Here is a 27,608-nt window from a genome sequence, read left to right as displayed (position 1 = left end):
TAATATCCAAGAGCAGTACAGAAACAGATGGCTATTCATATCCAAATACTGCTAGTTCTTTGGAACAGCAAAAAATAATGAACATTACAACAGGAGGAAAAACCAGTCTTTCTGAAAAATAAGTCAGCAGCTAGGAAGAACTTCTGCCTGTATAACAACCATGTGGAAGTTACAACACTGAAACTTTAACAAAACAAATGTCATTTACAAGACAGAGGAGCCACAGGAAAGAAAAATTATGCAACTTACTGGTGATCAGGAATTTTACTCCATCTGAACAAAATCCTCTCTACACTGTCACATTTTTAATAAATTTAAAACCTTTAATCCATTTTAGAGACCTTGATAGTGACAAACCTGTGCTTCTTTCTCAAATCTGCAGGGCAATAGCAACACTGTGGAATAAACCTTCTACTGTTTTTACCTAAGTCAAACTCTGAAGTCTCACCAGGATAATTGTATTCATGTAACATAACTAAACAGGTTTTTCCTTTGTTGCTAAAACTTAATTAACACCTAATGGATCACTTGTGACTAATTTTTGAAGCCTTTCTATGAAACCATGGAGGGCCTTCTCAAAACATCCCATCCCAAAGCATTTACTGCCCCTTCTTTCCATACAGTTCTCCATTCAGTGCACTTTCCTCTTTATGACATTCATTCTCCCCTTACACCATGATGCCATATTGCAAAAAAAGCCTAATTACACACAAGAGATGAACAAATTGCAATCTGAACATGAACTCAAGTAATTACTTCTTGCTTCGAGTATCCTTTACTGTAACACTGTGTCTGCTGGAGCTATTTCTCCAAAGGCCACTCCATCATTGCGCTTCCACACAGAAGCATAATGTTTCTTCATTTGGGCTACTAGAAACTGTTTTAGTGTGAACCACAGCCCCAACCATTAGCCCCTAAGTAGGGGGGTGTGGATCAATTATGCAATACTTATTTGAGAGCCAGCATTACTGACATCAGCCAAACAACCAATTCAGCTTCGTGTTTATTCACAGCTTCCAACTCTCCTGCCAGTGTATTTTCTCCTCTCATCCCTGTCTACACTACTTCCCAGCATAGTGTCTACTGCAATAAAATGTGGTGTCAAAAATCTTAAAAACATGCTCTTTTGTTGTTATATTGTGCAAAATTATGAAAAAGGACCGTTTCAGCGCATTCATGAAGATTCCACAGAATTCTCTCCCAGTCAGAGAACTAGGGAAAGACACTTAGGCCTCTGTTCAGACACTAAAAACATAACTTACATATAAATGAAAGTGTAGGAAGTGTGACAAAACTTTTGGCGCAGTAACAGGGAACTTGAGCAGCAGAGTTTGCAGATAGATCTCCAGTTCCTTTTGTCTTTTCTCCACCAGGCTTTTGGAATTTTTTCCAATGATCTTCTTTGGAGGTAATAGATTTTTATCTATTTTCTTTTCTGAAACAAGCTGAAAAACAAAGAACACAGTTAATACCTGACACACCATCTGAACTTGAACACAAATTGCAATGGAACACATTAAGCACACGTTGACTGATCCTGGAAAGATAAAAAAAAAATTACTTCAATAAATTTAGCTACTGCCTTCAAAGTATTAGGTATTTTCAGAAAGAACATTTTGTCATGGAATGATCTGAGTTTAATAACAGTGTCTGCTCAAAGAATCACTCACAGTGCCAGGGCAAAATGTAACTGAAGTGATAAAACAACAAAATATCCAGTGCATTTCTGAGAAAGCAGAACACTCTTAAATAAAGTACACTTCTCCTTATTTTAATTTGTTTTTTAACAGCACTGGTTGGTGCTGATAACATGCTATTTTAAGGACACTTGTATCATTCACCCTGATGAGACTTTGGTCACCAAATCAGCTGATCATAAACATCCTTCTTAGCAAAAAGTTCAGTGACCCCAGCCTGAGATCCCCTCTCTGACACAGCTTCCACCTTTCGCTGAAGTTCTCCAGGTCAACCTTCCCCAGTTCAAGACAGGAATGTAACAGGGGCAAGTAATAATGTTCTCACAAAAAGGACTTAGTCTGCAGCTCAGATGGCATCTAGCAAATACACTCTTTATTGAAGAAAGAAATTGCGTAACACAGTCTGTAAAACAGAACTACAAGAACTGCACAGTGTTTTGTAAGAGACCAAAGCCACAGTTTTTACATTCTTACCTTTTCATGCAGCTCATGGAAATCACTGTAACGATGTTTGACTGTCCACTGATGATTGCCGACATTGACCTGAATAATGTACACCTGAAAGGAGGAAATTCAAGTAAGGGAGCTGCAAAACATTTGTCTTAAAGAGAAGATGACTGTGAGACCTGCTTGTTAATGGAGCACTGTAAGATGGTTCTACATGCTGAAAGAATCAGAGCTAACAAAATGCTGACCCCAGCTCTGAGGTGACTTTGCTGATGTTTGATGTCTGATCTTACTCACAAGGCAGCTCCACACACAAGAACATGCAGGTGCCTCAGTGTAAAGCAATGGCTTTAATTTTTGCAACCCAAAGGTTAATAACCAAGGGCTCCAAGCTACTTCTTTTTCTGAAAGTTTCTAACTGAAGTTGGTATTCATAGCTACCCCACAAGCCTGAGGCAGCAGCATCCCTTCTTCCATCTACCAAGTTCCACAATGGGCAGAGGAACTTGGCAAGCATCCTGCTGTCACTTCAGATAAGCAGAAATCTGGAGCTTAACCCTTGAGAAACCTAGATAAATCCTTTGTTTGGGTGGATGCTATTTTATTCCTTCTAGGGTAAAGCACACAAGACATCCTCCTGAAGAGTCACTGTGCCCAAAGAATCACTACAATTACCTAGAGCAACCCAACATTTTCTAACACAAAACTAAGTATTTTTAGGCATGCATGTACCAAAGATTTTCATTCTAGGTGACTTTCTGGATACAACAGTACATGTTTTGCAGGAAACTCAGTCTACCTTTAGATATGCTCGAAACAAGCCCTCCCAAAGAAATTTTAAAGGTACAAGATAAAACACTAGTAGAAAACAAACCAGGCTCTGCAAAACTAGTTCCACAGCTACTTGAATACAACAAATTAAATAAACTATATTATCCAACCCGACTATACTCCTTGGGGAAAACACCAACTTGTAATCAAATCTTGAAAGCATTTAATACAGTTGAGAACTTGCTTACTACCACAGATCACCCAGAGCTGACTCATAGCTGCTATGAGGATGATACACATCTAGTTGCTAAACCCACTTGAGAAAACAAAAAGCATCAACAGTTTCGATCTGTTACATAAAAGACCAGTTCTCACTTACTGTGAGTACAGAGCAGCACAATGTCAAACATTAAATAGAATACCACCTTCATTTTAGAAGACGAACTATAGCTCATGCCAGTTTTATTTTTGTAAGCATCTGACACTGGCTCACTGAACAAAACCCAAGTCCTACTGAGAACCAAACCAAGATGTCTGACTAGCGCATGCAGTGAGTGACACGTCAGTGCTGGGATGAGCACTGAAAACAGAAGAATGCCCACACAGAATTATGGACTCAATTAAGGCCTGTGCCTGCTTTCCTGTCATATTGTGTTGGGAAACAACAGATCAGGATTAATCACTGTGCCGGTGACAAACCAGAACAAGAATAACACCAGCATTCAGAAGCACCACCTAACCCCGAGGAAAGCAAGGAGAGACTCAAAAAAACCAAACTTTGAAGAAGTACAACATTTATAAACCATAATAAAAACACCAGGTCTTTTGAAAAGCTGACTGTGCTAAACTATGGCAGAACAAGCAACACATCTAAATGCAATGCACATTGAGTACACCAGGCATGAAACCCCAGATCAGACACTAGAAACTCTGTAACTTCACAGCTCCCAGCTGAGAGCTCACCAGGTGAGCAAGGAAACCCATCCTCTCTGCATAAAACACAGAGTAAATCTGTAATAAAGGTTTCATATCCTTATGCTGATAGCAAGCACAGAGCACTTCTAGAAACACAGCACTTAGTGAAATGGACAGTCTGGTTGGGAAACTACCTGTTAAAGTGTTTACATGCACTGATACAATTCCTTAAATTAAGTCTCTGAAAAGCCACAGCATTCCCCATCTAGAAGGCAGCCAGAGCAGGCAATACATATTCACCCCTCAAACAGCATCAGTATGCAGACACAGCAACTAATTTCACAGCAATCCACAAGCTGCCATTATCCTGAAGAATAAATATATAAATGCAATATGCTGATGTGCTGGTTAAGACTGCTCTTAATATAGAAATAAATCACTTAAAGCAAAAAAAATCCCCTTAGATATCTCAATGTTTTAGGAGCTTAAGTTCATCATCAACAAATTTTGAGTGCACTAATATGACAAGACTGACAGTTTAAGTTAAGGTTCTCCAAAGGCTGCTTGTCATGCCAAGTGCTAAAGGAATACATGGATAAATGACATTCTCACACTGCACTTTCTTCCAGACATAAATAAATATACCATGTGAAATCCCCACCCATCCTTACACCACAAACTGCATTTCTATTGAGATAAAACACAAAAGCCTTTATAGTCACAGGATTTCCTCCTTCACCTGTCTCTACTAAACTCCTGCAGAGAAATCTTTGTCCATCTTTCTAACATTTTTCTTAAAATCAGTTATTTTGGTTAAGTTCTACTTTGTAAAGTGTTTGGCATATTTGCAGCGCTGCATATGGTCTTTGTTTTCTAGCAAGTCACTACAAGTTCTTTGCAGTTAAGAGCCCACATCACCAAATGGCACCCCTTCATTTTCCTAAACACTGAAAGATGACAGACCTACTAAACATTTTTAAGCCAGCTGTTAAATGAACAGCAGTGATTCCAAACTGCTTTTTGTTCAACTTCCTTTATACAGTACAAGAACCTGCCTATCTTGCTTTACATGGAAAACTTGCATTTCTACAGTGTGTCTCATCCAACTACACACGCTTCAGTGCTATGGAAAAACCAAACAACTCAACACTTAAATGACAGAGCTCTCCAGAGGAAGCCAGGGACACAGGTATGACTACAGCCAGCAGGTCCCAAATTCCAGAGCAGTGATGCAGCCACATCTCCTCCTCCCTGCCTCATCAAGTAGTCAGACAGTTTACACCCATTCAAGGAAGCAGCAGTATTTTCCTTAAATATTGAAGTCAGTATTTATGTTAAAAACAGCTGCAAAAGACAGGAAAAGCAGGAAGGCAATTTTAGGCCAAATAAATGCATAGCAGGAAACAAACGAAGCACTGACAGCCTTGAGGCCTGCTACTTGAAGCTAGTCTTCAGTCAGCATCACCTGGACCAGCACACCCAGGAGAAACACCCTATAGAAGTGCTCAAACCTTACCAATCCGACAGAAAGCACATCAACCAGGGCAAGAATTTTTTTCCTGCTGGATTTACCCACACCTTGCCTTTCACGCTAAAAACTCCAAAAATTACATTTTCAAAAGTACCTTCAAAATTATGCAGAAGTGTGGGCCTCCCTGATATATTGTACAGATCTAATATCACCTCTGTCAAATGGATGTCATTACACTCCCCTTCTAATGAGACTGAGCCCTGAAATACAGAGTACAACAGGAAGCTCACATGCCACAAGAAAAACAACTTTTTCAAAAACAAGAATGTAAATAAGATCACTGTCAGAATCACCTGACCACATGGTAAAGGATGAAGATACAGGTTGCTACAGCTGCATTTACTTTCTTACCTTTACCAAATTTGACTGACTTTTACACTGTTTAGCAACTTCTGTCCTCGTGAACATTTTTGTCACATCCTTACGCACCACTCAGCTAATTTTAAACACTGAACACATGCTATCTTTTTTCAGTAACTTTTCACCCTGTGATTAATTTTGTAGAACTTCTGCTTTCATTTGAAGATCTATTCCCACATTTCTAATGGCTTTGGCCTGTCTCACAGAAGCTGACTGCAGGCGTGGAGTCCTGCTAGCAGCTTCAGGAGGTTTACACACACCAAGCTTAGTGCCACCATGCATTCAAAAATGCAGCAAGAGAATCAAAGTAGGACCAAATACTTTTAAGTCTTGTCTTTCATACACTGTACTTATAGAAATCTAGCCTTGAACAAAGAAGCTTCCTTGATCTTAGCCACAGCAGCTTAAAATGTTATCCTCAACTATCAGCTGATCAGATGAACAGTACCTGCAGGGTTACACACCTGAACTACAGCTCAGTCTAGAACATTAATGGCATTACCAAAGTGTGGCTCCACCATAACACTTGTTTGCAGGCTGAAGCAGCAAAGGAGCTACTGCTTCACCTCCTGCACCGTAACTTCCAGTAGAATAAGGGGGCAGATAATACTGATATTTTCTAACTGAATGCACCTGCTTTTCTCATTTACTGGTATTGCACAACACTAATGGAAATTCTCAACACCAGCACCAACACTGATGAGTCTTGGTTCACACGTGAAATGGAAGTTTCCAGTCCCCAAGTCACAGGTCTCACTGTGCCCCTCGGCTGAGGCTGATTGTGGGATGAACCACATCCTAACACATTTCTGTGAATATGCAACTAAGAGAATGAGCTCAGGCACGTCTCAAAAATTCGTTTCAAGCTTCTAGCCAACTCCTTCACTGAATACTCAGTACGTCTTTGCCTGTAAAAATGGCAACTGACCACCTGAAAGTCATTCCCTTGCCCGTAAATATGGCAACTGACCACCTGAAAGTCATTCCCTTGCCCATAAATATGGCAACTGACCACCTGAAAGTCATTCCCTCGCCTGCAAATATGGCAACTGACCACCTGAAAGTCATTCCCTTGCCCATAAATATGGCAACTGACCACCTGAAAGTCATTCCCACACAATTGTGTTTCAAGAGCCATCACCTGGGAAGGAGTTAGGCTCCTCATGGGCCACAGCTGTGTAATGCTCTATCCTATTAACAACTCAAAAAATCACTCTTCTGTTGCTCCGTTTTCATAGGCAGGACCATGAAGTATTACTTATATGCATCACACAACTTTCCAAATACTGTCTTTCTAAACCATAGCTCTCTTTTCCCACAAAAGGAAGAAGCCTGATGTCATACATGTGCATTCTACCAAAAAAATTTCTTTCAAATCACACTAAAATAAGGCAGAAGGAGAAAACATTTTCTAGTTATATAACTAAAGGGTGGTGTGCTCGAGACATTTTCTGTCTGCAATTATACTGAGGTTTTTACGATGAGCTTCTTCCTGAAAAACAGACCAATTAACTCTTGGTAGAATCTGACCAGATAAAAACCAAGTTATACATCAAAAGCTTCGTTCCTTCCCAAACGAAAACACTGCTGACAACCCTTTTTTTTTTTTTTTTGGTGGGGTAAGAGAAAAACTGTCTATCCTAAATCATCTGATTTCCTCTGAAAATAAGATCAGAGGTATTTTTATGATACTTCTACGTGAAGGAAAGATTTCCTGCTTTGTTTAGTCAACCTCTGAAAGCTATGTTTACTCGAAAGCAATTTTCCATAAACATACGCACATGCACATAAATACATACGGGCGAGAACACGACATTTGTTCCGGGAGCCTCCAGCTCTCCCAAAGGACCAAGGCTCCGCGGCGCTCGGGGCCGCTTTTCCCGGCTGAGCCCCGCTCCCCGCGGCTCCTTTCCCCGAAGCCCCTCACAAACTTGTGCCAAACGCCTCGCTCCGTGCTCAGCGCGGGCACAGCTCCGGCCAGGCACTGCTGCCCGAGGCAGCCCGGCCCCGAGCCCGGCCTCACCTGCTCCCCCGGCACCGCTGAGGCGGCGCGCCCGCTGCCCCACACCTTCCCCGCCCGCTGCCCCCATCCCCGCCGCCCGCACGTCCCTCACGGCCTCCCCGCTCCGCACCGTGTACGTCTCCACCAGCTCGGAGCCCAGCACTCGGGCCTCCCGCGGGGGCTCCTCGCCGTCCTCGCCTCCCGCCGCCGCCTCCATGTCGCCGGGAGAAGCGTCGGGGCGCGGCCGCTCAGGCCGTCACGGCTCCCCCGCGGCCGCCTCCGCCGCCCGCACCCGCCGGCCGCCCGGCCCGCACTGCCGCCGCCGCCATCTTGGCTCGACCCCCTCAGGGCGCGGCGCGCTCCGCCCGCGCGGCTTTATAGCGGGGGGGGGCCGGGGGCGGGGGGGAGTGGGCAGGGGCGGGGCTCGGTGTGAGGTGAGGGAGGCCCGGACAGGGGCGGGGCTTCGCGCTGGGGGCGGGGCTTGGGCTGCGAGGGCGGGGCTGTACCGCAGCGGGGCGGGGCTTAGGCTATGTGGACGCGCAGGCGCGCTCGCTCTGCTCGCTCTGCCCGGGGGGCGTCGCGCGGTGCAGTGCAATGGAATCCCACGGAATCCAATAGAAGAGAGTCCAGTCCAATGCTGTCCAATCGAATGGATCCAACCCAGCCCAATGCAGAAGGATGCAATCCCTGCCGACGGCTGTGAGGCTGCCCCAGCTGCCGGCAGCCCGTGGTGCAGCTCTGTGGCCGCCAAGGGCTGCTGGAGGCTTGGATAGTGTCATGCCGCGCCGAGGCGCCACCGCAGGGGTTCTGTGACTGAGCTGCCTGGTGCCACCCCAAAAACCAGAGCTCAGGAGCTGGGCTGATGGGCCAGACCTCAGGAATGAGCCCAGAGTGAACTCGAGGTGGTGTTTAAGGTGACTGACAGACAGCATGGACTTTACTTTCACTCTCCCACTGAGCATGGGGAAGTGTTTCAAGCCTGTGCATACTGAAGGGATCTTGCCAGTAATTTGTAACAGAAGTGGAGAATTTAAAGGACGGCAAACAAATCCTCCTCAGCCTTTTCCCCTGAGCTGAACCTGAGTTGCCCTGAGGGGCAGTCAGACTATGGCAACCTTACTGGCAGGTTCAGTGTGCACCCCAGCAATAGAAAATTGCAAGAGAGGCTATAATGAGTTTCTTTAGGGAGTATCTGAGTGTATTAAAATTGGGAGCTTATCTAGAAAGATTATATTTTGGCAGAAGGATGTATCAAGCATCTGTGAAAGCTTTGAAAGATACTTTACACTGCATTACACAGAGAGGAATTTTGTTTTGGACCTTCAAGTCACAGGAGATTTTGTTAAAAAGCACCTTCTAGCAAAATGAAGGCGACTTTTGCCTGCCCTTATGCTACCTAAGAAAGGATGCAATTAACTCAGTATGGTGTCATTAATAACAACAGAAGTGCAAATAGCCTGGCCGTGTGTATGGAGCTGCAGGGGCAATGCTGGTGTCTGGCAGATGCCACCAGGACTAGGGTGGCAGAAGAGCAAAAACACCTCTACAAATGGAGCTGGACAAGCCCATTTTGGTTTTCACTGAAAAATGTTTTTCCTTGGTCAGGATGTAGCTGAAGGATGATGTGCACAAGGACAAAACACGTATAGTGCAGGCAGTCCAAGAGGGATTTTCTAGTGCTGTCCCAGCCTCAGGAGCTGCTGCTGAGCTCAGCCTCTTCATGAGATAATAAGTGGGTTTGGAGAGCAACTTTAATTAAGCCTCCTCTGAATGTCCCCTCTCCTTAATTAAATAACAATTTGCAGCACTGGCACAGCTGTCGTGTTTGATCAGTGCCCATCTCCTCCTACAGCAGTTCCTGCCTGCAGGCCCAGAGGCAGCTCATGGTGTGACAACCCTGTCCTGGGAGGCAACAACAGGAATGATGTGGCTGGGGAAGGGGGAAAATGGGGTCTCCTGTGGCTAAAATGTTCTAAGTGGAGTTTAGGAAGCAGTGAATTAAAGAATTTTGCTGTTGCTGGGTTTGGACTGTCTCAGGGCCAGGTGCCCAAGGCAGGGAAGGGGAATGCTGGAGCACTTTGCTGCAGTTTGGAGCCATGACACAGCCCAAGGAGCCATGCAAACATCCCTGATCTCAAATAAAACTGCATCTTAGTTGGGCCTCTGCCTTTTATTTCCTTATATTTGACCTGGTGGATGCCTTGGCTAGTTTTATAGTGGGTTACAGCTGCTCGGAAATGAAAACCTGAAATGAGGTTTTGGAGGAAAAAAGGTGCAGTAAAGCTTTCCAACTGTCTTGGTGGCTTGGATTGACTGACAAGTGGGACAGCATGTCAGGATGCAGCTGGAGCCTGAGCTAACAGGCTGTACCTAACCACAATGCCAGCTGGTGTGCCACCAAGCCAGCCATGCCCGGATTAAGGGCACTTGTGCTGGCAGCCCTCCTCAGGCTATAGATAGCCATGCTCCCTCTCTGCCATGGGTCTGTGAGAAGGCAAAGGAAGCAGCAGGAGAGGATGGTTTTCCCTCAGAACACCCCCTACTTGCAATAGTCACCCCCCACACTTTGCATGGCAGAGGCTCTGGGTTTCCCTACAAAACCCCAATTCCCAATTCTTTTGTAAGCAAACAACTTAGGAGAGCCAGAGGATGCTGGAAGCTTTGTCTCCAGGCAGCAGGCAGGGAGGCAGGGTTTGGCATGATGCCATTGCCTGTGCCTTCTTCCCTGGGACGAACATCACCTCCTGCTGCCAGATGGGATTTCATCCTTTCCCTCTGGGCTCAGCTCTGTTTTGCAAGTCTCTGCTCGCCTCAGATGTTCGCAGAAGTGCAGCTTTCCCATGCCAGAGTGTAGGGTGCCAGTAGCCCAGATTTCCCCTCTTTAAGCAGTCAGACAACCTTCCTCCACATCCCAACCTGAATTTCATCCCAGCTCTCTCCAGCAGACCTTTTAAAGCAGTGTTAGCGTTCCCACTCCTGTTCTTCATTGACCCTAAATACTTTGTGACACATCCCAGGGGCTGTTTTCAAGGGGGTGACTCAGTGCCATCGCTTCCCAGGACAGAGGGCCAGGGCCAGGCATGATTCCTCATCCCCTGCCCTGCTGCCTGGTAGTGCCCAGAGCTGGCACCTGCCACCCCACTGTCTCCACAGTGAACCCCAAGTGGGGAAGAGCAGCCAGGGATTGGGGTTTGCATCTGGGCAGCACTTCATTGGGAAGGTCTCTGTGGGGTTGCCCAGGAGGTTTTGGATGGTTTGGTTCTGGGGGACAGCAAGTCTCCCATCCCAGCTTGTGCCTTTACCTAAGGACAGGCTCCAATGCCCTTTAACAAAATAACTACTTCCCTCTGCAGGTTTTTCTGCCTTTTGTATGTTCAAGGCAACCAAAATAATAAATACATTCCAATTAGGAAGCCTAACTGCTTCAAAAATCCATAGGGAATGAAGGTTTTTCCATGCAGCGTGATTCTTCTTAAAGGGGGATTTCTAGAAAAGATAAAATATAACAGTTACAATTAATTGTATTTTCAGTTTTGCAAACTAATTCTGATTTGAGCTTGCTTGAGCAAAGGAGGTGAGGCTTAGCCACCCTGAGGTGTCAGAGCCATATGTAGCTCTCTGGACACAAGAGGGAGTCCTGAATCATTAAAAAGAGAGGTTTGGCTTTGGTTCCTGTGGATTAAAACACCTTTCACTGCACTGAGAAAACATTGCTCATCACTTGGAGGCCTTTGGTGTCTTTTGCTCTCCACTGTAATGTGGTAAATCTGTGGTAAACCCACAGTAAATCCCAAGAGTGTGGATTTTAGCCATTTGCAGTGGGGACAGGTCAGCTTGCTGGCTGGGTGAACTTGAGTCATGATTTCCTAGAGGACCAGGAATTATCCCTGGAATCAAACAAAGCTGATACTCCCATTTTGATAGCTGATCCCCACATTTTGTAGCTTCAGCTGAAAACAGAAGATGGGACAAAGCTCCATCTGTCTCCACGCTTCTCTATGTGGCAGTGGAACCGCACAATCCCCCCATCCTCGGTGCCTGCCCACACATGGCATCGGCTCCTCTGAGGCACCTGCCCCAGCTTCAAATCTCCCATGGGTTTGGGGACACCCTGCAGAGGGGACAGGGGGCCCTGACACCCCCTGTTCCCACTGCCCCGGGGGACATTCGCTGCTCTACAGAGATATTTTGGGAGATGTGCCTTTCCCGTAATATCCAATTCTATTTGGCACAGTATAATCTTTCTAAGGCAGCTTCCAGGGGGAACACTCTGGAGGTGGAGGTGACATGATGGCACGGGTCCAGTCAGGACAGCCAAGTACCACAATATATCAGCAATTTCGGCAGGTCTTGCTGAAAAGTGGTGGCTTGATCCCACAACAAAGTCACGAGGAAAGCTCCAGCTGCCACGGAGCGGGGCTAGGGCTGGCCCCGGACGTGCCAGTGCCGGGCTCAGTGGTGTCCCCATCCCAAGGCACGCAGGCGAGGCATTCCTGGGGGCTGGGCATGCGGGGCTGCTGTGGGCTGATCCCAGCCCCCGGGGCTGACACCCCCCCTATATCAGCCGGGCCCGCGGGGCAGCGCCGGCAGAGTGGGACCGTGACAGCCCCTGGCCCCTCGCTGACCCGCTCCAGCCATGGATGACATTTATAAGGCAGCGGTGAGTGTCTCCCTTTGGGGCTGTGGGTTGGGGAGGGGTGTCTGAAATGGCTCTAGGGATTTTTGTTGTAGATTCCCCAAAGCTGTGATAGCAATAATTCAATGGAGAAATGGAAATGAGAAATAATTACAGGGCAGCAACTTTTAGTCAACATCCTCATCCAGGACACAGACCCTTTCCTCTCATGGCTCTGCAATTTTCACACTCCTCTTACTAGTGTGAAACTCTCAACCTGCTACTAAATTATTTACAATTACTCCCCTGGTTCCCTGCTGTAAAGCACAGAGATGGCTCCTAGGTGAAGTTATAAATCTCAACAAAACCTGCGTGGCTCCAGACAAAGCAGAGCAGGATTTCCCAGGAAATAAACATTAGTGTATGGGTTAAACCTCACCCTCTTTTTTCTGGTGCTTTACAACTCTGCCATTGTTATGTTTCCCCTCTACTTAGCTAACTATTTTCCTGGGGGATTTGAAAAAAACCCTTGTTTTTTTTCTCAGTTATTTCCAAACCTCCTCCTCTGCTTTGCTGCTCGTGCTCTGTGCTGTGCAGAATCCAGAATGTGAGCTATGCCCTGGAGAACGTGGAGCATCCTTAGGCTATTTTAACTTCCACAGCTGCATGCTGCACTCACTGTGTAAACCCAAACTATTTGGTCTGTAATAAGAACACTGCATTATTCTGTAACGTAGACAGACAGTGATGTGCCAATGGAATAAGGATGAAAATAGATTCTGGATTGTGTGGATTGCTATTGCATCTGTAACTGGATTTACAGTAAGAGCTTTTTGGTGCTTCCCCCCCCCTTAAATATATAGCTGATCAAGTTTGATTTTAACAAAGAACACAAAAAAATACATCATATGAGTCATATTATAATTCCAAGAATTTTAGAAGGAAGGAATATAGTGCTTGGTAGGTAACTGAAGAAAAAAAACCCAATGCTCACACCTCCCCTGTCATTTGGTCAGCCCTTGGGAAATGGAACCCCTACAGGGATCCTAATAGTGTGAAAAGGCTCAGGGAAGGCTGAGTCCCCCAGCCAACACTTTCAAAAGGGAGAAAAATAGAACCTGTAAAATCAAAGAAAATCCAGGCCTTTCTAATTAAGGTTTTTAATTAAGTCTGTGCTCTGTGACTCAAGGCACAGGCCCTCTCGTTATTGTCTAGGGGCCACATTGCCACAATTAGGTAAATGTGGGGCTTAAGTCCTGGGCATTAACTGCCAACACCTTCACGGAGACAAAACAAGTCCAAGCCAGGAACAGCTGAGAAAAACAGCTCTTTTGTGGATCTATTTCCCACAATTTAGACTGTAAGAAAACATTTCCCTGGGGAAAAAAATACAGAACTTCAGTTTCCCCTGTCTGACTTCAAATGGAAGCATAGGATGAAGAGGAGGGCTGATGAAAGCAAAATACAGCAGATTTGGTATTACCACGGCTGCTGCAGAGCTGTGAGCTTAGAGAGCTTGCCTTCCCACACTGCAGTCAGAGAAATCTGTTCCTGGAATGATGGGGAGGGAAAAGAGGAATGAAGCTGCAAACACCACCCATGTCCAGAGGGAACTATGAACAGCTCAAGAGACATCTCTGTGACAAAAATGTCACTCTACAGAAACAAGGCACTTAATATATATACAGCACATCTACCACTTCAGTACTCAAGGAGGCTTCAAAAGGGAATAGTTTTTTATTTTCTGCATGCTGATAGCATATATTAACATCACATTTATGCCAAATCCCCTATGTGTAGCCAAAGAACCCAATGGATTTTCATCTTACCCACTCATGCCTAGATAAGGGTGTGCAAACACAAAGCTATTCTAGGAATATTTTTAGGCTCTGTTAAGCGGTGCTCAGAACAGTGCCAGGGACAAGTGTCCAGATAAAGGGCTGCAAGGATAAATACCAAAGCCTGGGAACAATTGGGGAGCTCATCTTTATCTCCAGCACCTCTCTCACCCAGGCTTATAAATAGCAACTGCTCCAAGAGGGTCATGTTACCTAGCAGGACGTGGCTGTGGCCATCGTGGTGGTGGCTGCCCTTGCTCTGCCCAAACAATGCCCACAGAGGGCTGGCAGCTGCCTGCCTGCTTTCAGCAGCACCAGGGACACGCTGGGCTTGGGTTCCTCCAGCAGTGGAGGAAAATCCTGCCGCCATCCTTAGTGCTTTCTGACAAGTCCTCACCTCCTGGAGCATGGGGAGTGGGATAAGGTGCTCTGCCTGCTTCCCACAGGCTCTGTCCCACTAAGGAAAAGTACTTTTCCTGCTTCTTGCTGCAAACAGGAAGGCTTTCTAGCTGCCTTTTGCAAAACCATTGCTCTTTGGGGCAAAAGAATCAGCTTTCACTCAAAGATGGTGCCACTGCTCTGGGTTGTGGGGTTCTGCCCCAAACAAAACATGGCAGGGATGGGTGTTGGAGGCCACTTGCACAGGGATGGCACCAAGGAGACTTTGGTAGGGCTAGACAGGGCAGACAGGGGTCCTACCTGGCTGGATCTAGAGAGGCTGTTGATGAGCATAGGAAGGATAACTCCATGTGTTCATGGATGCTACCAAAGGGGTAGTTGGACATAGTGGTGACATCAGCAATTTCAGATAAGCAGTACCTGCAGGCAGGAATGAAGCCAAAGAGAGAAATGCATTTAAACAGCTATGGTACAGAGCTGATTGATTCTCCTTTGCTGTCCTCATTATTTTCATTAATTCATGCTAACTAATAAGCTCCCACTGATGGGCTGTGGGGACTGAATTAGGGCAGAGTTTAGGAACAATCTGCCAGCCCACCTCAGCTAATGCCTATTGGCTCCACAGGCCATTTCTTCAGGGAGATTCCCAAAACAGGTGAAAGGGAGTAGCAACTCCCTTCTGAGCCTGACACCTTTGTATTAACACTGGCTGAGATGGAAGTAGAGCAGGTAATGCTCTGCATAGGGCAGGAGTTTCTTGACCCTAGGGCTGAAAAACAACTACCAGGGATAGTCTTGTCCACCTCTCCCTCCCCAGGAACCTCTCAAGCACGTCCCGTCTCTGATCAGGCAATGGCCCAAGTGAGCAGCCCTCAGCAGTGCAGCCACCCTGCAGTGAAACCTGCCAGCAACAAGAACCCAATGGTTGGCAGAGGCATATTCTTCTCCCAGCGGGCTTTCCCTGCTTGTACCAAGGCTACTTCTGCCATGTATTAGAGTCCGCTACTCTAGAGAAGTGATGGTTGCTTCAAAGGAGATGGTTTGAATAATTAGAATAAATGAATAATTATTTACAATTATATAATTATACAATCAATATAATTATAGATAATATTACTATATAAATATAACAATATAGTTAATTTTATAATTAATTAAAATTATAAAAGAATAATTTCTTTAAGGGGAACAATCTCTTAGACTACAAAAACTGTGTCAAAAGGTGTCAAAATCCCCTTACTTGTACATTCCCTAGTCCATGAGGTAACTGTTGTGAGGTTTGGTTGACCTGGCAAGGGCTGTTGTAATGTGTCCTTTTAGCAATTAGTGGTGCTGACAAAATTAAAATGACTTTGTATCTGTGTTTTCCTTCCAGGTTGAGCAGCTGACAGAAGAGCAAAAAAATGGTAGGTGCATCTTCAACCTGACACCACAGCCTGAAGTCGAGCTCCCCAGCCAGCAGCCCAGCCTGCTTCAGCAATTACACTCTGAAAAATGCTTTGGCCAGACTGGCCAAGGCAGGGCATGACCCAGGGATTTTGATCCACCAGCATTTCTAGCAAGGCAGTTTCTGTGGTGTGCCTGTGTGTCCCACCAAGGCATGCCTGGGCACTGCTGGGGTGCACAGTCAGGGGAGGCTGTGCCTGGGATGAGCTCCCTGCCTGCAGGGTTGAGGTGCAGGGCAAGACCCCCTCATGTCTCTCCCCTCTCTCTCTCCAGAGTTCAAGGCTGCCTTTGATATCTTCGTGCTGGGGGCAGAGGATGGATGCATCAGCACCAAGGAGCTGGGGAAGGTGATGAGGATGCTGGGGCAGAACCCCACCCCTGAGGAGCTGCAGGAGATGATAGACGAGGTGGATGAAGACGGTGAGAGGTTTGGGTTTCATCTGCTCTCCCAAGCTCCATCCCCATATCCAGAGGTGTGGGGCCACCTCTGTAGTGCTGGCAGATCTGTGCTGGGGACAGTCACAGCTGTGGGGAGCAACCTGCAGTGATGTGAATTCAAAGGACACTAAACACACACCAAACTTCAGCATGGTCCCTTCAGGGAATTTCCAGGCAAAGAGAAACTATAAAAACTATTATTCCTACAACGATCAGACTGCTTAAACTGATTTCAGGGCGTATTCTGAAATTGTACTGGTTCTTTTAAAAAACAAAGTATAGGCTAAACGTAGGAACTACCATTTCAGAAATGTCAGTTAGAGGATTCTGTCATCAGGAAAGTCTCTCACTGCTCAAGTGTACACACCCCCACAACTGACTGTCAATATCGATGAAATCAGTATACGGGTGATCACACATCACAAAATCCACCGTGTGCATTTGGGCAGAAATACCATACTAAATAACTGGAAAAAAGCAGTTAAAAATCAGACAAAAAAGGAAAAGAGCTGAGTCACTGAAAACACTACTGCACTGTGGGTACAAACCCACACTGCATGAATACCTGCCTTCTGGAGCTTTCATTATTAATACCTAAATGAGATGGACCTGTAGCAGGTATTTCCATTCACTGGTGGTCCCAAAAGGACTTTTGCCAAGGCAAAATGACTGTGAAAGGTAAAAATTCACTTATGAGGTCTGGGAAGGGCCTCAGGCACTCCAGCATCCTGAGAGCTGCCTCTTGCTGCAGGGCTGCTCTCCTGAGTTTTGCCCCTTGGTTGCTGAAGGGAAGTGTGATCCCTCATTGTCATTGCCCATCCACCCCGGTAGCTCCAGCTGATGGTGTCCATTCTGCCCACAGGCAGCGGCACTGTGGACTTTGATGAGTTCCTGGTTATGATGGTCCGGTGTATGAAAGATGACAGCAAAGGAAAAACTGAAGAGGAACTCTCAGACCTCTTCAGGATGTTTGATAAGTAAGAGCCATGACCACAGTGTGGTGGGGTGGTGGGAGAGGCTGGTTCTGAGCTGTTCTGCCCTGGCACAGAAACGCCGATGGCTATATCGACCTCGAGGAGCTGAAGATCATGCTGCAGGCAACAGGAGAGACCATCACTGAGGATGACATAGAAGAACTGATGAAAGATGGGGATAAAAACAATGATGGCAGGATTGACTATGACGGTAGGACTCTTTCTTGTATGTGGTTTGGTCACAAGCCCTTGGTTGTCCTCCTAGGCAGCTCCCATGGTCTTGGTTGCTTTCTTGGAAGAGCACAAGCTCATGCAGGCAATGCTGGAGAATACATCTGAGAGGAGCATGTGTGCACAGGGATGGGGGGATTCTTATGATTGTGAAATGCTAGCAGGGACTTGGGCTGCCTTAACTGTCCCCTTGCTGTGAAAGCCAGCCGGCACTGAAGCACTGCCACTTTTCACCAGTCCCCTCCTGACCCCTAAACACAAACACCATTTCTGAGGGGCTGTATCTTTCAATGTGATGCTGCCAAAATGACCCCCAGACTATTTCTGAGCTGAGTCAGTGGCCGTGTCCCACCCTGGCACTCAACTCCAGTGTTTTGGTGGCAGCTGAGGGTGACGCTGGGCTCCAGTGACATTTCTAGCAGGAGTCACAAGGAGTCCTCGCCACTGGCAGAGGAGCAGTAGCCATTCCTCCCCCTCAGCCTCTCACATATCATGGGGGTGGAAAAGGAGACAGGGCTGGGAAAAGCTGCCAAGAGCACACTTGGCAGCTGTGAGGGCATTTCAGTCTCACCTCACACCTCTTGTCTTCAATGTCTTCCCCTTGGCAGAGTTCCTGGAGTTTATGAAGGGGGTTGAATAAATCTGAGGCCAGATGGACAGCTTGAATCTCCTAAACCCTCCAGCTCTACATCTCATCTCCTTGACTAAATCCCCTGGCTACTGGCATGAAGACTGAGTGCTGAGAAGGGTGGCCAGGGGGAAATAAAACCTGTTAATACCCAGTGCCTCAGCTGGTCATTCCTTAGAGGTTCAGTGACAGCTTCACCCTGGTTGTGGACTCATAATTAATGGGACCACTTCTGGGGGCCACTTCTGGCAAGGTGACATCACAGCTGGAGCTTTAAGCCTCCAAGGAGGTATTTTGCTGCCAGCCCAGTGGCAAAGTCCATCCAATAGGGCCATGGGTGCTCAGTGGGGAGCTGCCATGGTGAGCAGGCTCAAGAGCTGGCATTGGTGGCTGCTGTTTTAACTGCAGGACTGGCAGCGTTTTATAGCAATGAAGAATAAATTAAAACCCACTTCAGCCATCGCTGAAATCCATGTGTAAGGGACAGTTCCTCTCCTCCCTACACTCACTCTGGCTATCCCAAGGGCACACCCCTTCTTCCTGCCCACCATCCTTATTGGCACCCTCTGGCACATGCAGAAAGACCTGAATTTGCTTAGGGAAGATGAATAAAAGGCATTCCTAAATTGGACTGGATGCTCCTCCCTGTCTCAGCCTGCCTGCTGGGAGGCAAGTGCTAGCCCCTCATAGTCCTCCTGCAGCCCTGGGTGGGAGCCTCACTACAACAAATGAGGCACCCAATTTTCCCTGAGAACTCACATCAGTTTGGGCCACTGAGAAATGCACAACCCCAAGCTGGATCTCAGCTCCCAGGCACAGGGTGACAGCAGGGCCAAGGAGCTGTGCTGTCCCCAGAGGCCCTGAGCACCATCTCCTCTCATCCCAAGGAAGTGCAGCATTCCTGCGGCATTAGCAGCTCTCCCTGCACATAGCTGCCTCCTCCCATCGAATTACAGCCCCAGCACAACTCACACATTGCAGTCGTGTTGCTAAAGTCAATCATTTACCCAAGCAAAATAAACATTGGCAGAGCAAGGCACAGGACTGTGTCAGTGCAAGCCCTGGAGATGCTGCCCTCAGCCCTGGGTGGCCATGCTGCTGTGCCAGTGCCTCAGGTCTGATGGGTTGTCCTGCATTTCCTCCCCGAACCAGCTTTTTTCCCCCCACTTCTGTGGAAATAACACCCTGAAGCAGCTGTGACACAACCTTATTTATAGTAATAATGAAATATTGCAATCTCATTTATAGCAATAATGAAGTATTGCAATTCAGGGCAAACAGGCCTGAGGTGAAAAAAGGGATAAGAGGGGTGGGCAGTTGTGTGGAAGGCCATGGCTGTGTCTTTTCTCTGGATAAGCAGCACAAAATGTTTTGCTCAAACCAGGGCTTGTAACAGAAAAACAAAGAAAATGAACTTGTCAGCCAGATCAGCTGACCTTCTGTAAAACTCAGGGTATTTTGGGCATACCCCTAACGCAGACCTCTGTTTGACTCACTCGAAGGAGTCTCCCCAAGGGTTCCAAGCCCTTGATGCCATAGCTACTACAGATTCAGGACTACAGGTGCACCAGAAGCCAATGTAGATATGCTGGGCCTAAGAAACCTGTGACAGGAAATGCTCCCAGGTGTTAACAGATTCTGTTTCCAACGGATCAGCAGCCTAGAGATGAAAAAGAAACATCTTCCACCTCTGCAGTGTAGCAGCAGCAGTTGTTTCCCACTGAAATCTGTGAGGACACAGCAAGTCCTCATATTTTACCCCAGGCCTGGGAACTTCCAGAGAGTTGCAAACAGCCGGGTTTCAGCCAGGAGCTGAAGTGATGCCAGCTGTCCCCACACCCACAGCACCCAGCCCATGGGCAACCCACCCCTACACTCACATCATATCAGGCATCACTGACAGCCCCCTCATCCTCCTCTGTCCTGGCTAAATCCCAGCATCCAAAAAGGACTTCTCCAAGATGTTCTCCACTGCTTACTGACAGGCTTTGGCTCCCTGAGGGGTGAACAAAAGAAAAAACAATGTTAACCTCTTCCCTTCAGTCAGCTATGGGGCTGGACTACACTGTGACTAAGGCTGGCTGCAAAGAGCCACCTGGCCCTGGGTCTTGGCCCTTCCCCCTTGGCTCTATGGCACTGGCAGCAGAAAGCCACAGCCTCACTGTGCTTTCTTTATTCTTGCCAAAAGACTAAACAAATAAAGAATAAAAAAAGGCTTTATTCTTTTCCAAGAATAAAGCAGGGAAGGTGGTGGCTGGAGAGAGAAGGCAATGGTCTTGTAACAGCTAAAACGTGTCCCTAGAAGAGCAGATACACTGGGATTATTTAGGCTTTTTCAGTCCTTGGAACAGAGGTGCCAGGAGGTCGGGAAGCCAGGAAAACTGCTGCCAGCCTGGACTGCTTTAACGTACTGTCTGCCCTCCCAATCAGACAGCAAATGCTGCAGGGTGAGGAGCTGTGGGTGGATTTCACTGTTGGCTAAAACAGGGGAACAACTGCACAAGGAATGTAACACGACATGACAGGCCAGCGAGTGGGTGAGCGGGCTGAAAAAACAGTGACCACTGGAGGATCAGCCTGGCTGAGCCTCCAGACAGGGGATGTGCTAACAATGAATGAAAACCACCCTGAGGAATCCATGTATCTGTGCAACTCCAAACCAATTCACAGTTTTCACTGCATGTGTAGTGAACTTCTGGTGCCCAAAAGCTCTTTAAAAAATGTGACACAAGTCCACGTTGTCTGGGGAAAAAAAAAAAGCAATTGAAATATTTTTTTTGTTTTTAAGTCAGGCATAAAGTAATTTACCACTCTAAACCTGTCCCTAGATCTGTGTGCTCTTGCCCCCTCAGCAGAGACAGGAGCTGTGCAGGCAGGCGATAGCAGCCCATGACACCAGATGCTGCCATAGTTCTCAGGCCATTTATCTGCTGGGCTTTGCTGTGGATTTAACCCTGCAAACCCTAAAGGTTTGCAGCTTTATCAGTGTATTTGAGGCCTCTCTCTTCAGCCCTCAGTAAAACTTTGCCATGTGAACCAAATGACTGCAGGAAGCTCTGAGGAAATTTTGTACACATTGCCCTAATAAAACCTCTGCATAAATCTGCCACCAGGGCAGTGGTGGTGAAACGTGAGCTAAGGTACATCAGATAAACACTTCACAAAGCCCCTGCGGTCTAGAAACACCTGCAACAGCCTCGAAACCTGGGCAAAACAGAACTCCTCTTTTTCTTGACACTATTGAAAGGCAGTAAAGGGGGACAGAGCAACACATATCCAGCTCTACTTTTTATCATCACTGTGAACATCAATGTCTCCAGTGAATGAACACTCTGCCCCATCAGAGCATTTTGCATGGTTTTGATTTCCCCTTCCCAGCTCTGTGCTATTGGCTTTCAGAGCCATGGCTCACGTTTGCCAAACGAGGTGATTTGGTATTTGGTTACACGCCCTTTGCTCTTTTTCTTTTTTAAATCAAAGCAGAGAAAGGAGCCAAACTAGAACTTGATACTGAATCCTCTTAATTGCAAAGAGGAGAAATAATCTGCAGCAAATATGACGTACAGCAGCAGCAAGCATGACATGTATAAGTTGATGTACAGCAGTTGTTAAGCACTGAGATGCTTTTGAGCTCTTTGTCTTCCTGCAGGATACCAATCATGAGAGTTTTGCAGTTTTTAAATATCAAGGATGACAGAGCTCTGCGTAATAGCAATAGTTTCAAGTGGGCCCCAGCTGCCAGTTCCCCCTCCTGGGTTCTGCATATGTAATGCTCCCAGAAAGGATCTCCAACCTCACTTCATCAATAGAACTTAAATGATTTTACAAGGCAGGAGAAAGAGGATGGAGACCTACCAGAGGCAATGTCAGCACAAACTTCCCTTCATAGCTTTCCCTTCTGGGCTGGGACAAGTGTACGCCAAGGAGGGAAGCTGTGAACTGAGGTGTCACAGGGTTAGCAAATGCAATAGGTGGTCACTGATGTCTGGGCAGCGTCCTGCAGAACCACCATGTGAGCAGGGAGCACATAACAACAAACCTGACACCGACCTGCTGGGGAAGCTCACAAAATTCCTGTCCCTTGCTACACAATGATGCCTGGATTAAGGTTACGTTCCTCCGTGCTGCATTTTGTCACGCAGCCGCTATTTTGGTCAGAAAGTAAGCAAGCCCTTATTTGGGAAGCTGTCCCACTGAAGGGCATCATGAAGGGCAGTGAGATGAAAAGGCTGCTTCTCAAGGCAGGCCTGGGGGAGCTGCCTGGAGCCCTAGGAAGCCCAAATCTTGCCCTCTGCTTCTTGTTAACATTCCAACATCCTTTTCTCAGCCTGACCCTTGCCTCTCTCCCTCAGACTGCATCTTGTGGGTGAGCTATTCCCACAACACAAGCACTGGGGGGAAGACACCAAGGGGGTTGAGAGGAAACCTCCCTTCTTATATAGGAAAATCTTAGGGCTAGAGATTTAAAATGCAGAACTTGTAGATCTGCAGACACACAGGAAAAGGTGTAGACTGACAAACACCAAGTGCTCTGTTCAGCGGTTTCTTTTGCTCTTGTAACACACATTTAATACCAGACTGATCATACTGACCCTCGCTGGACCAGCCACTCCATCTCCCTCAATATCAGCAACAACTGTACTCTCTGTGTGCCTTAACCATCTGGTAAGTAGTGGAGTGAACCCTGCCAACGAACTTTGTCATGCTGTTGCCTAATATTAAATCTGGTTTTTATTGATACCTTTGCTGGTGATTCTTTAAGCCATCTCAAACACTTGCTTTTAACAGGATGACCAACATCAACCTCCACAACAGCCCAAGAGATGCACAGTAGGAATCAGACAGCTGAGGGCTGCAGACTTTTCAACCCCATTGACTTGCGAGTTTCAAGTTAGTAAATCTCTTTTTATTGCTTGGTTTAAGGGTGGGTGGGTTTTTTTAGTAAGTCAAAAACAATTATGAAGTGGGAACTGAGAGATTTTTTAACTTAAGTCAGAAAGAATTCAAACTAACACATAATTTTGGTAATTGGCTAAACTATTTAAAGAATAAAATATATGAATTGAACGTTCCAGTTATAATTATGTTTTTTATCTGGCAAATGTTTTGCTGCACTACTGCAGTCAGAAAGTCCGTGCAAACTTCCAGCCCTTGTGTGGCTCCATGGACTTACCCCACCAGGTGGACAAGCACTGGAACTGCGATTTCAGGAACAGCTGGTCGCATTTCAACAGGTGGCTCACGCCAGTAGCGGTAAGCACCGCCTGCCTGAGTCAGCTTTGAGGGGGCCCTGCAGAGTAAAACCCTCTCCTGCTGGACACAACAGCAGGAGCAAAACACAGGCTCAGCTTCTCCTGGGATTTTGCACGTTATTCCCCTCTTCTCACCAAGCCAGCATGTTTAATCAGATTGTACTTCTGTTACTGGAGTGAAAGACATTCCCTAGAATCAGTCACTATTAAAAGAACGTGTATTTCGTATGCTCCTAAAACCTAACAAGTTCACATGGACAGCTCCATTAATGCTTCGATAACTACAAGTATTTCAGGACACAACACACACCAACTCTAACAGAAATTCCTGTGGTCTCCAACACCAGGGTACTCCTTACACTCCTGTTTCCCAGGATTCCCACAGCTGTGGGGAACCTTACCCACACAGCAAAGCAGCTGACATGTAACAGCCCTTGGAAAGCTTACCTTGCTCTAACAACACCAGGAATTATCACTAAAGTCATGGCACATGAGAAAGAAAACATCACCCCAGTTTTAAAAAGGGCAAAGAGGATCCAGGGAATTCCCAGGCAGCCAGTCAGGCTCCCCCTAGATCACTACTCACAGGCTTGATGCACAGCTGGCAACTAAAATACAATTCTAACAAGGCTTCTGGAGGGCTCTCCTCAAATTCAGGAGGTGCAGACTTTGTTACATACAATTTTATTTTTAAAAAATGCTGTAACACATATGCCAGTAAAAACACTGGTTCTTCTTATTGAATCACATCAGTCCTTTTTCTGCTGAGCAGCCTGCTGAGCAGCCTGCTGAGCTGCCTGCTTGGCATTGTTGGCCTGCATCTTCTTCAGCCCCTTTTTGTTGTGTTTCTTGGCAAATCTCATGTTCCTCAGAAACTTGGGGTCAACCTATAAAAACAAGGGAGTAATAGGCCACGCTGTAGAAGAGACGTACGTAAAAACATATATAGAGCTCTATATTGTTCCAATTATTCCCAAATGCTGGCTGTGACTTTTTTCCTGAAAATTCAAAACCCTAGCAATAAACATACAGAAAGAATAAGACAAGTAAAGCTGCAAACAAGACTAATTTCACTGTCAGGATGCATTCTGGGTCTGAAGTACTACAAATCAACCTTGGCAGAAGCAATATACTCTCACTTTCATGTGTTTTGCCCAGAAATGCCAATTCCTCTCATTTTGTAAGTGAAATTACCTGGATTAATACAGACAGTAAAACAATATTGAAGGAGAGAAAAGAGAAGAGGAAGATCCAGCAGGACCCAAACTGGTAAGTATTTGTTCTACTGGAAACAAACTGGTGAATGCTTGTTTTACTCGAAACGTCACTTAGTGATGGCCACCAGAAGCAGGACAGGGACAAAACTCACCACTAAAATGCAGCTTTACAGACATACAAGAGCATATTTCGTGGGTCAGAAATATCACAGCTGCATGTCAGATAAGCAAAAGAGCTGAACCCCACAGTGGTTCTGACCAGCTGGAACACAGGCCTCTGTCTGCACAAAATGTGTCTGTCAAAGTAATACAAATTTTGGATTTTTTTTTCATTAAGCCTCAGTGACTCAACAGCCTGGGAATATCCATAGAAATACTCACCCCTTTGAGAGATTCGTATCTATGGGTTTTGGGCTTCTTGATGCCATTTCTGTGCCACTTACGGGCTATGTGGAAAACAAGACAATGACACAAATGACAATTTGTGCTATTATTAAGCAGCTGCATTAGCTTTTTTTCAAGTGTACCTGACTATCAAAAGGATATGGAATAGCCAATTTTCAGACTCTTCCTATCTATCTGCATCTGAATTAAGAACACACCTCTATGCTTATCCCTCTGCACACTTCTCTTGGCACTGCACAGGCTTCTAATCCAAAGACTTGAGGCCCCTCATTAGCTAATGACAGCAGCACAATAAAAGGCCTCAGTCACAAATAAATTCAAGCACTTGTGGTCAGTGTCAGTGAGCACCATCACTCGCTGTGCAGGACCAAGCAGAACCTAGTCATGACCTCTGCTAACTCAAAGCACTGATGAGAAGATCCCAAACAAGACCTATTTTATCACTGTGGCCATCTTTGGATGGCACAGGATCACAGGGATGAAGTTCTTCAGTAACATCATAGAATGGTTTGGGTTTGAAGTAACCTTAAAGACCATCCAGTTCCAATCCCCTGCCATGGGCCAGGGTATCTGCTACCAGACCAGATTACTCCAAGCAATCTGGCCTTGGACACTTCCAGGGATGGGGCAGCCACAGCTTTTCTGGCAAACCTGTGCCACTCTCAGCAACCTCACAGGGAAGCATTTCTCACTCATAACCAACCTAAGCCTACTCTCTGTCAGTGTGAAGCCATTGCCCTGTGTCTTGTCACTGCCTGCTCTTGTAAAAACTCCCTCTCCATGCTTGGTCAGTGATGATCATCATAGAATCAATCAGGTTGGAAAAGGCCTCTGGGATTGAGTCCAACCTATCACCCAAACCCACGGTATCAACCAGACCATGGCACTGAGTGCCACGTCCAGTCTTTCCTTAAACACTTCCGGGGACAGTGACTCCATCACCTCCCTAAGCAGCCCATTCCAACGTTTAAGCACTATTTCTGTAAAGAAATTCTTCCTGATGCCCAACCAAAACCTCCCCTGGCACAGCTTAAGACTGTGTCCCCTTGCCCTGCTGCTGGTTACCTGGGAGAAGAGGCTGATCCCCAAATTTCTAACGTAAAACTTCTTGTTTTTCTCGGTACATAATAACACGTGGAGCACAAACAAGCCTCAACTCTTACCACACTCTTTTAAACCCCACCATTCGATCTCTGTGCAGCACCACTTTATTTGGGATGGCAGACCGTGCTGCCATCACCGCGCCGATCCCAGCCCAGTTAAACCCCCCAGGATCCCCGCCGATCCCCGCCCCGCTCACACTGGTTGTGCGTGGTGTGGTTCTTGGACTTGGCCATGGTCGCACCTACGGGAGAAACACACAGAGCTCAGCCGGGCCGGGCTGGCGCGGGGTGCCCAGCTCCCGCACAGGGCCCGCCCGGCCCCGAGCCCCGGCTATCGCCCCGCTCCGACAGCCCCGGCCCGGCCCAGCCTGGCCCGCGGATAGGCCCGGATGGTGCCGGATGGTGCCGGATGGTGCCGGATGCCGGGGCCACCCTCACCGCAGCCCCGCTCACCGCTGCCGCCGCCGGACCGGAAGAGACGGAGCACCGCGGGCGCTGCCGGGAACAGGGCTGGGCCGGAAGCGCGGGCGGGCAGTTCCGCCGGCAGCTCTGCCGTGCTTCCCGCAGCGCCGCGCTGCGCACACACCGCCCCGGCTCCCGGGCTAAAGCCACTCGGGCTGGAACACAGCCCAGGGAACAAAACCCCTGTCACCTGTACGCACTGCGAACTGGGCGTTTTTCTCTGTGGCCCATTGCTTGTAGAGCAATTGCTACTCTGCCGCAATTGCAGATACCTATAAACAAGCTCTTCATATGACAAAACCAGGGGAAATAGATTATCCTTGGTAGTTAGGCAGTGCTGATGAAAGTGAAATGAAAATAGGAAAAAGAAAGCGGATGCAATTTGATTTCGGTATTTCTCTTATTTTGAGCAAGACCTAAGATGCAAAGTGTATTTGATTTAATTTTCCACCCCCATTCTGGGCAGCTGTTGTTAGCAAATAGTGTAAAAACAGATAACAATGTTACTTTACTGGCATTTTGCAGCTGGAATATGAAGGTCTGCTCAAAATCCTCCTTGACATGCAAACCTGATTTTTAAAGCTTGTTTTTTTAAATTCCTTCCACTGTAGTGAGCTGCAGTCTTAAAATATTTGTACATCACTGTGGCCAGGTAATTGCAACCAACAGTAGAGAGAAACCCTGACTTTCCTGATAATGCAAAGAGCCAAGCTCAGTGCAAGATAGAACTGAATCCCAGAAGTGTTTGCCTCCATTCATTGCAGAAGGCTGAAAGGCTGTCAGGCCCTGTTAGCTTGGCCATTACATTATAAAAACTCTTGATCTTTTTAGCTAATTTGTGAGCCTTCCTCCACAGGAAGAAACAGAAGGGTTTATT

General features: G+C 46.7%; 3 protein-coding genes across 6 annotated transcripts in view; 1 reads left to right on the top strand and 2 right to left on the bottom strand.

Annotated features, from left to right (window-relative positions):
* Positions 1-8,083, bottom strand: part of NISCH (nischarin) — a 29,700-nt gene extending 21,617 nt beyond the window's left edge. For 2 of the 3 annotated variants that reach the window (XM_085072846.1, XM_085072847.1), the window contains exons 1-3: positions 7,854-8,083; positions 2,172-2,255; positions 1,263-1,445 (exon numbers count right to left, since the gene is read on the bottom strand). In XM_085072846.1, the coding sequence (XP_084928972.1) occupies positions 1,263-1,445; positions 2,172-2,255; positions 7,854-7,940 (354 nt within the window). In that variant the 5' untranslated portion in view covers positions 7,941-8,083. The remainder of the gene's footprint in view (positions 1-1,262; positions 1,446-2,171; positions 2,256-7,853) is intronic. The other variant, XM_085072844.1, reaches the window with a different exon arrangement.
* A 4,149-nt stretch (positions 8,084-12,232) lies between these two features.
* Positions 12,233-18,446, top strand: TNNC1 (troponin C1, slow skeletal and cardiac type). Its single transcript, XM_085072832.1, has 6 exons — positions 12,233-12,383; positions 15,951-15,981; positions 16,295-16,441; positions 17,322-17,436; positions 17,508-17,644; positions 18,273-18,446. The coding sequence occupies exons 1-6, from the start codon at positions 12,360-12,362 to the stop codon at positions 18,302-18,304; spliced, it is 486 nt and encodes a 161-aa protein (XP_084928958.1). The 5' UTR covers positions 12,233-12,359; the 3' UTR covers positions 18,305-18,446.
* A 5,766-nt stretch (positions 18,447-24,212) lies between these two features.
* Positions 24,213-26,825, bottom strand: RPL29 (ribosomal protein L29). 2 transcript variants are annotated; one of them, XM_085072833.1, is made up of 4 exons: positions 26,723-26,825; positions 26,467-26,511; positions 25,143-25,207; positions 24,213-24,431 (listed from the first exon to the last, which is right to left on the bottom strand). In XM_085072833.1, exons 2-4 carry the CDS (start codon positions 26,501-26,503, stop codon positions 24,294-24,296), a joined length of 240 nt encoding a protein of 79 aa, XP_084928959.1. In that variant the 5' UTR covers positions 26,504-26,511; positions 26,723-26,825; the 3' UTR covers positions 24,213-24,293. The 2 variants fall into 2 exon arrangements, with proteins under 2 accessions (XP_084928959.1, XP_084928960.1); XM_085072834.1 differs by having other exon boundaries at positions 26,708-26,777.
* Positions 26,826-27,608: the final 783 nt, after the last annotated feature.

Source organism: Lichenostomus cassidix, chromosome 12 (assembly GCF_008360975.1).
Source record: "Lichenostomus cassidix isolate B80296 chromosome 12, HeHo_3.0, whole genome shotgun sequence".
NCBI lineage: Eukaryota > Metazoa > Chordata > Aves > Passeriformes > Meliphagidae > Lichenostomus > Lichenostomus cassidix.
The sequence above is the reverse complement of the archived record's forward strand: the minus strand, read 5'-3'. Positions and strand labels throughout refer to the sequence as shown.